The sequence below is a fragment of the Sphaerodactylus townsendi genome, linkage group LG05 (genome assembly GCF_021028975.2).
Source record: "Sphaerodactylus townsendi isolate TG3544 linkage group LG05, MPM_Stown_v2.3, whole genome shotgun sequence".
Classification (NCBI taxonomy): domain Eukaryota; kingdom Metazoa; phylum Chordata; class Lepidosauria; order Squamata; family Sphaerodactylidae; genus Sphaerodactylus; species Sphaerodactylus townsendi.
The window spans coordinates 103,522,331-103,531,801 of NC_059429.1; the positions used below are offsets into that span (position 1 = coordinate 103,522,331).

Consider the following 9,471-nt stretch of genomic DNA (forward strand, 5'->3'; position numbering starts at 1 on the left):
ATCCTAAGGAGAATTAAGTCATTCTAAGTCCATTGCCTTCAATGGATTTAGAAGGGTGGAACTGTGTTTAGGATTGTACTCATAATCATTTGGCTGCTTTCCTACATCTTACCGAAACCACAGGCTCAACTCTGAGCTCTTTCGTTTCCTGTGATCTCTTCTACAGCTGCGTTTCATTTGGGTTGGTCCACTTTATCCTGCCTGACAGGAGGCTCCAGGCCAGACCCTGAGAGTTTGCTATTAGTCAGCAGAAAGAGAGCAGGAGGGGATAAGTGTGGCTGGAGTATTGTGCTGGATGTGGGGAGTTCTGCTGCTGAACCTCAGTCTGTGATCTCCCTCAGAATGGGCAGCTTTGCAGGGTTATTAGGGGGCTACATATATCAACTGCAAAACTTCTTGCTCATGTCTGGTTTCTGGGTGAAGAATCTAAAGTAACTGTACTACTCTGGGGTTGCTGGAGCTAGGATAAATTCAGGGGGACCTGAGACAAAAGTTCCACTCTACCATGAAACTCTTGGGTGACCTGAGGCCAGATGCTCGCTCTCTCTCAGGACCAACTGACATGTTACAACATCCCCACAGACAATTTCAGCCAGGCATGTGCTGTGAGTTCTGTGCTCAGAATTTAATTCCCAGGTACTTGTGGGCCCAGTTTGGGTTGGGCATGCGGTTTGCTGGTAGAGAGGGCTTCAGTCTTCCTGCGTGCCATTTTCCAGACCAAAATGATCTTGGAGAGTTAGCATTTGTCCAGTTGGCCAAACTCAAAATGGACAGATGGCCACAGTTCAGGTTCCACAGTGGGGCAAATGGCAGCTCCTTGGGCCATTTTATATGCCGGGGGAGGGCAAGCTTCAGGCCATCTCCTCACATTGTGGTGATCCATGTTCAAATTGGAGTCTACCTGTTTGGGAACTGGATAAGGCTGCCAACCTCCAGGCAGAGCCTGGAATCTTCTGGAATTGCACCCCATCTTCAGATTCCTTTGGAGGGTGGACTCAATGCCACTGTACCCCCACTGAGGTCCTTCCCTTCCCCAGGCTCCATCCATCCCCAAATCTCTCTAAACCCCGATTTGTCAAGCCCAGGCGGGTAGAAGCAGCTGCTCCGGGGCTGGAAGGAAGAGAGCAGCATAAAAACGCACGAGATGCAGCTTGTGAAGAATTGTAAGCGCGCGTGGGGGCACGACTAAGAGTGACATGATGCTGAGATGGGTTTCTTCTAACCCGCCGCGTCGCGTCCTTTTGCACACAACGTGGTGGTACGACTAAGATGGACATGATACACTCAGTATTGAGATATGTCTCTAACCCGCATCCTTTTGCACACAACGTCGGGATTCTTCACAAGTTGCATCTCGTGCGTTTTTACGCTGCTCGTCTGCTTTTCAAAGGCAGAAGAAAGGCTCCCCGCGTGCAAACTCTGTTGTCCGGCAAACTGGAAGGCGGACGTGGCCAGGGAGTTCCGGTCCGTGAGTTTGGCGCCTGCAAACTGCGCTGGGAAACTGGGTGGGCGCTGGGGCGGGAGGCGTCTCCTTGCGGGCCACCCCTCACCGCACCGCTTAGAGCCCAGAGCGAAGCTGGAAGCCCCCGAGAAGGGTGCCCCAGGGCGCTGCCCAGTTTGAGAGACGTCCCAAGGGGACGCCTTGGGGCCGTGGAGGGGTTTTCCTTTGCAACGAAGGAGTGAGCCATTTTCACAACGCGTTTCGACTGCGCGGGCTATCATCGCCCACATCTGGAGGTTGCACTTAATCGCCCACATCTGGAGACTTTGAAGCTCTGAGAAGGGGCAGCGGATGAAGCGGTGGAGAATCTGCGCACCACGCTCGACTTCAGCATCCTCGTGGTCCCCCCCACCCCCCCGCAACTTGCATCGACCGCCGGACCCCTGCCCTCGTAGCTCAAGATGTGGCCATTCCCTGGAGATGCACCATCTCTGAGCCAGCGGCAACCACACCTCTCCCATGCCAGACCTGGGGGGAAACTTCACTTTGCCTGGATCGAGGGCCACCCGAAGGATTCGAGGCTTCCCTAGCCCGCGACTGGTGAGCATCATTCCTCCACAGTAGTGGCTTGCATGTGTTTGTGAGTGACAGTGAACCCCCCCCCCTCCTTTATAACATCTTGCCAGCTTTGAGAGTCTAGGAATAGTGTATAGTGCATAGTGAACATCTATGTAAAAACAACCCAGTACTGGCAACCCTATTGTGTGGAATGTGGTTGTTATAAGCAGTACCCTTCTCCCTCCCTCTGAGTGTGTGGGCATGACAGAGAAAGATGTGAGTCTGGTGGGACTGGGGCAGGATCCTTCTTTGCTGTGAATTTTGCTTCATTTTCTTGCAGGCTCCTCCTCCATGCAATCCTAGCCTGACTTAACTTTGCAAGCCTTTTGCAGGCCGACACGCAGGCTCCCATTTGGATGATTCGCGCAGGTCTAGGACCAACAGATCTGAAGTGTTCCGCTGGCATCTGGACAAGGAAACAGCCTGTGGAGTGTTTTCCATGGAACTCTATTGGGGGGAAACCCAGCTTTGAACTCTGCGGCACACTTGTTTGCCTCCAGAAGCAAAGACAGCCTGGTCAATGTTGGGCAACTGCAGCAGCTCCAATTGCACGCTCGGCAGCCAGGGCTTTGCTGGGAGTGTGGGCAAGCTGGTCCTCATGGTCTTCCTGATTGTTGCCATCAGCCTGGGCAACACGGTGATCCTCCTGGTTTTTCTTCATGCGAGGAATTTCCGAAGCCCCCAAGGTTACCTGAAAGCTTCTTTAGCCCTGGCTGACCTCAGCATAGGGGTCATTGTAGTGCCCTACTCTGTCTACAGGGAGGTGAACAAGCTGCTTTATGGGATGAAGCAAGAGACGGGTGAGTCTAAGGAGCTGATCTGCTACATCATTGGGCCCCTCTTTGCAGTCTCTACCTTTGTCTCCATCACCACAATCTTCCTGCTGTCTGTGGAGAGGAGCATAGCAGTGCTGAAACCCTTGCATAAGAGAGCAGTGGTCACCAAGCGCCGGACTGCTTGGCTGACCCTCATCACCTGGGCCTTGAGTTTACTGTTGGCAGTGATCCCCATGATTGTCTCCCCAGATATTACCTTCCAGTACAATTCCTGCAGCAGTTTGTGCAACTATGTGCTCCCGACAGACAAGCCACCTCAACCCCACTGGAATATTATGCTGCTGTATCCAGTCTTTGACTTCTCCCTCTTGGGTAGCACCTTAATCATCAACTTGGTCACCTTTGCTGCTCTCCACCAGTACTGCAAGACCCGGAAACAGCTAGGAGGAGACTCACAGAGAGGCACCCAGCTCTCCTTCTCAGAAATTAATGCAGCCAAGACCATTGGCGTCTTGACCTTTGCTTTTGCAGCATCCTTCAGTCCCATTGCTGTATTTGTGGTGGGTTCTGTGGTGGGTTTCGAGTGGTGCCATTTCTCCTTCTATGCCTTCTGGATCCTCACATCCAACAGTTGCTGGAATGTGGCCATCTATAGCGCCTGGGACCCCAAGTTCCGTCAGGGGGTTAAGGAGTTGTTCGGCAAGAGAGTGCTGAAATCTACCTCCCAGGGCCCCAGTCATTCAGTGGAGGTGGACAGTACTTCTGCAGCCTGTGTGGTAGCACCCAAGGAGATGTTCCATCCAGATGGTACTTGATGGCATAGCTTTTTTTTCCTACTTCTTGTCAGGGGAGTCTCCTGAGTTGTAACATTAGGATATTCTGGATGTTTAGCCAGATAAATATTTATTAAACTTGTGTTTTGCTGCTACATGGGATTTTCAGTGGATTTCCATCCAATAGAGAAATGAGGTCTACACTACTTAGCTTCATTTGTGCCAAAGCATCAGATGCTGCTAGACTACTTGGTGCATTCTGATCCTGGCTCTGGTTATGGAATCTGGGCAAAGAGATTTGCTTCAGAAATGTATACTTCTCCTATAGTGTCCAGATAGCCCAGCTTAATTTGAACTTGACAGGGCTTGGGAACTAAGGAGGATTGGCCACAGGTAGTATTTGGGTGGGAGACCACCAAGGAAGACTGGGGTTGCTATGCAGAGAAAGGCTATGGCAAACAGCCTCTGCTCTTCTCTCACCTGGAACACCCATAGATGGGGTTGCACTGTCTTAAAGTGCCAGAGTTATCCTTGCATAACCTGAATTACAATTGCTTGAACTTCATAGTCTAAATGTACTTGTGGAGATGCATGCCAGTATTGAGTGTGAAGCATATCACATAAACAAATACTGATCCTTAAAAGCTTTTAAAGACATGTATTAAACTTGTTTCTTGCTCTTACATGAGACTTGTGGAGGTCTCCCATCTCAAGGACAAATGACATCCACACTATTTATCTCCATCTGTGTCACAGCATCCAGTACTCCTGGACCACTTGCTGGGCTCTGATCCTGGTCAACAAAGTCTTGGTCTTTGCACATGGCAGAATGAAGTGGTAATGAAGTGGCAGAGAGCTGAGGTGGTTGAATGAGGTAGTAGGGACTGTGTCACTTCAGATTGCAAGGAAAAGATTGTATTTCTGAAGTTTTCGTATACAAATAATTCCCTATAAATGGAAAACTAGCACAGGGCGCAGAGGGCCGGGCTAGAACTTTTCTCCTTGATATGCTGAGTTTTTAATATTCATAGACTTTTTATGTGGAGGAGCACATAATTCCTCGCCTGCATTCTAAAGTGGTACTGATCATAACTTCAGGATCCTACACATAACTTTGTGCACAAACAGCAAACTTTAGTCATAACTAACTGCACACAAATTCTTGCAAGACAGCAGCATGGTGGAGTGGGTAGAGTATCACACTACAAACTGGGAGACCCAGGTTCCAATACCCACTCCAAATCCAAATCCACTGTGCTGTCGAAAGCTTGCTGGGTGACCTTGGACCAGTCACACACACATTCAGCCTAACCTACCTCACAGTGTTGTTGTAAGATTAAGTTGGAAGAAAGGAGAATGCTGTAAGCAGCTGTAAGCACTTTCTCTGCTCACAAAGTGCTGTTTTGTTACTGTAAATGCTATCAACAGCACTGGAAGAGTACCCTTTGTATCCAACTCATTATTTTCAATACGAAGCAGGAAAAAGTCAAATCTGTACCAAAATGTCCAAGACTCAGGTTTCTATTAACATATTAACATGCTTTTAAAAGAAAAAAAATCCTTTCAACTCTCAATGCAACATGAATCAAGAACACTTCTTTGCTGTACAAATTTTCATTGAAACCTTATAACCTAATGAAACACATTATCTAAATATTTCATCATAACCCAAACCCTTCATATGTATTTCATTTTTTCATAAGATTATATACATCTGGACAATATAACAATGAATAATTACTTAAAATATCCCTAGAGTGTTATTATGACATTATAATACCATGAATATGGTTACGGTTGCAACTTGCTCAAGCCATAAATATGCATTTATTAATGGTAAGAACTGAATCCAGATGTCCTTGTTAATCTCACTGAAATCATAGACCTAGTTTAATATCAAGCAAAGAGGATGTTAACAGTGGTGGGATTCAGCAGGTTTGCAACATTTTGGCAGAACCGGTTGTTAAAATGGTGCTTGTAAACAACCAGTTGTTGAATTATTTGAATCCCACCACTGATGTTATATATATGCTATAAGAGCACTACCTGAATACCTGACCGTTAAAAGACTGCAAGAGGAAGAGCCCTGGCTTAGTGATTCAGTACCTGCTGGGCATGCAGAAGACCCCAGTCCAGGTATCACTGGTTAAAAGGAATGAATAGGAAGTGATGCGATTTCGAGTGGAGAGCCCTTGTGAAACTGAATAGATAATCCTGACCTTGAGACACCAGTGGTCTGACTCAATAGAAGGCAGCTTCATATGTGCAAAAATGGGGAAGTCTGAACTTTTTATACTAGCTTGAAAACACTCTTGTATCTGAGGCATGCTAAATTAAAGTAAATATCACTGTATTAGCCTTAATAAATGTTCAAATTGTCACATGGATACAGTTAGGGATAGAGAAGTAATAATGCTCTTTTGCCATGTCTTCATTACCTTGCATGCTCAATTTTTTTTAAAAAAAGTGGTTATGAGGAAACTGTGTTAAGTGATGCATGTATATATTGGCTAAGCCATCTTGAGCAGGTCTCTGGAGAGGCAGCATACCAGTTTTCTAAATAAAGGATTGAGACAGGAAGCTGTAAGATGTGAAATATCAAGATGTGTATTAAATTCCGGTCTGAGCAACTGTTTTGTTTCATTTGGTGTGTATTTGCAAAGGTTCTCACTCCAAGGGATACTAGCTGGTACCTTCCCTTTCCCCCCTATTTGGTTGGCTTAAAATAACTGGTGTATTTATTGTGTGAGGTTATCTTAATAGCAAACACCATTCTGAATGTATTCAGTGCAAACAAGTTTTCTCTTGATCAAATAACACCACAAAAATAATAATCAGTGTTCAGACAATCATTTTTAACATTTTGCTTCAATGAAAACATTATGTATATGGTTTATTTACAACAATACTGTCAACAATGAAATTCTTATGCAAGAGATAAAGGTTTTTTTTAACAGCAGCTTTATATTAGCTGAGTTGGAATATGGAAATCAAAGCAGGGTTTAGAAGGAATCTCTTATATTCTAAACTTCTTCAGTTCTGTAGGCCTGGAACTAGCACTGTTTCATACCGGTTATTGAATTACCCATCATTTCTAGAGATTTATATTTTATGCCTAATAAAGGTTTACTGTACTGTGCCCATCATTTCTTCTCAGTGTCTAAATAGGTAAATAAGTGGATTTTTCATATAAAGGCACCTTAGTTCTCTGGTGTTCTTTCTTCCAGTCCTACTAAGTTAACCTGAATTTTCCCACAATTTGAGGAAGGAAGGGAAAAAATAGTAAAAGGAATAGCTTGACTTAGAGTACTCTGCATTATATATGAGGAATCATGAGGAATCTGCAACATGGACACCAGTTTGATTACACTGTATTCCAAAGAAATTCTACTAAAAATATAGATCAAAGAACTGCCACTAGAGAAAGATTTCCCAATGCACCCTGGGGGAACTTCAGAACCAAATTGAGTGAACACAGATGTACCAAGAAACTCCAGCATTTTGCTTTCAGAATGCCAAAGACAGACATAGTAATGAAGAATAAACATAGATTCTGTCAATTGTTATTCCCCTCACCAATTATTTTAAAAGTGTGGCATGTATATTTATTAAACATACATTTGTCTACTTTTTTTAAAGAAGCACAATCAACTAAACAATACTTGAAAAACTGTACTGCTTTATGACATTTATGATCCTCTGAAGATGCCAGCCACAGATGCAGGCGAAACGTCAGGAGAGAGAATGCTGCTAGAACATGACCATACAGCCCGGAAACCACACAGCACCCCAGTGATTCTGGCCATGAAAGCCTTCGACAATACATTAGCAATTTCTAATATGGTGTTTGCAGCTATTATTAGGAATGAATTTTTTTAAAAAAAACCCCAGCAAATGCCATATGTCAAAAACCAAGTTGGAACAATGGTTGACAACTTCCTGATCCTTGTTTATCTTTCCTATTTCATCCTCACCCTATCAGTTGCATGTCAAATGAAACCAGCAAGCCAAAGAGGGGAACTGGATCTGAACAATTCTAGCTATGCAAACACTTGGGAAGGGGGAGAGGGTTCATGTTAAGAATTCTGGAGAGAGACATAAAGCCAAAATTTGTAAAAAAAAAAAATCAATACAAAAGCAATGGTAATCGCAAACTATACCAGTAAGTTCAAGATTGACATATTGTTGGCTTCAAGAACCAGAGATAAGGAAAAAAATAATAGAAAGGAACTGTGACAGGCCTTTTTTCCCTACTGAGGGGACACACACAGCCTCCTATAATTTTGGGAATCACAGAGACTGTTTCTGGCCTGACTGTTTTGCTCTCTGGTCAGTTTCACCGTCAGGTTGCGCCTAACATTTTGTGCGCAGCTGAAAGGATTCTCCCTGCTGCAGATTACCCCAGGACATTTGCTCTGCAGACTCCGATCCTGCATACCTTTTCAGCCCGAAAAGTACATTGTTGTACTCAGCTTATCCTGCCAATTCGAGGAATATACAGTTTTTCTTTAAAAAAAATTCAAGAAACTGTCTTTGTAGCTACACAGACATGCATAAGAAAATCTTAGTCATTCAGAGGACTGTTTTGTCTCTCATTGAGAAGCATTGGGTAGACCTGTCCTTCTCAGACTGTCTAGGTTTTTTCTTACTTCACAGAAAAACTGAGCAGCTACTGGGTTGGATCTTCTCTCTCACACAAGACTCCAACTACATCAACCTGCCTATTCCCCAGTGTCAGACTAAATTGTACAAGGTCTGCTCATCATCAGAGACAGGCCTAAAAATCGAACACTCTCATCTCTCCCAGAGATAGAGTTAAACTGCTCTCCCACGCTACCAGGAAGAGTGACCCTTCACTCTGCTCTTTCCCCTGAGTCAGATCTGAGTTGTCCTGCTGTCTCGCTGAGACAGAACTCAACTCTCCAACTCCCATGCTGCTCTCCAACATTCATTGCCCCTTCTCTGAGGTGACTGGATGCTGAAGCAGTATTCCTTTGGGCTCACCTGAGTGACTAATTTTCCCTTCAGAGGCAGGACAGCTTACTGTCTGTCACAAGAACCTGTTCCCTTAGCTTTATAAAACAACAAACCGGGTAGAAACTCCATGAGTTTCTCATGCTGTCCAATTTTTCATCTGCTATACTTTTAGAGACCCTGTGACCTGGATGCCCAGGCAGGCCTTGTCTTATTAGCACTTGAAAGCTAAGCAGTGTTGGGCTTGGTTAGATGGGAGACCACCAAAAAAAGTCAAGGGTTGCTGTGCCAGAGGAAGTGTTTGGATTTTTCCTTGCTGTGTTGTCTTTTTCCTTGAAAATGCTACAGGGTTGCCATAAGTTGACTTGACAGCATTTTCTATCACTATTATACTAGGGGTATAAAATTTCATCTACAGTTTTCTCTTCTCTCCCCTGGAATGGCATCCCCTGGGTGTTCACACTACAACTGGGACAAAGCAAAGCCCAACTGAGAGGGCAGAGAATGTTACATGTACTGAGGATGCTGAGGGTAAGATGTAAAACCTGAAATGTCAGCCTAGCCAGGTAAGCCTTGAATCAGGTTTGTCCAATGGTACCATCTAGTGTTGATTGTTAGTATTAGATTGTTTATTGCGAGGAGATACTTCAGCGTAGCAGTGGCAGCACGCTTGAAAGGCTAATGTCAAGAGCCAGCCCCTGGGTACTTACCAGGGCATGGAGGACTCTGAGGCAGAACTGCTTTGTTTCAGTCAGCATATTTACATATGGCAGACTGTATATAAAGTGTTGTCAAATCTTTTAAGTGACATGGCATTTCTTTGCATTACACAACAGTTCTATCTATTATTTGTGAAATCAAAACAGCTAAAGGGCAAAAGGGTGCTGGT

At 44.7% G+C, this 9,471-nt stretch overlaps 1 protein-coding gene across 1 annotated transcript; it reads left to right on the forward strand.

Moving 5' to 3' along the window:
* The first annotated feature begins 1,506 nt into the window (after positions 1–1,506).
* On the forward strand, positions 1,507–6,747 carry LOC125432447 (trace amine-associated receptor 4-like). The gene is made up of 2 exons (XM_048495964.1): positions 1,507–2,041; positions 2,340–6,747. Exon 2 carries the CDS (start codon positions 2,580–2,582, stop codon positions 3,648–3,650), a length of 1,071 nt encoding a protein of 356 aa, XP_048351921.1. The 5' UTR covers positions 1,507–2,041; positions 2,340–2,579; the 3' UTR covers positions 3,651–6,747.
* Positions 6,748–9,471: the final 2,724 nt, after the last annotated feature.

Excerpts from the sequence above, each read along its gene's own strand:
- LOC125432447 (XM_048495964.1), top strand. The coding sequence starts at position 2,580 with ATGTTGGGCAACTGCAGCAGCTCCAATTGCACGCTCGGCAGCCAGGGC.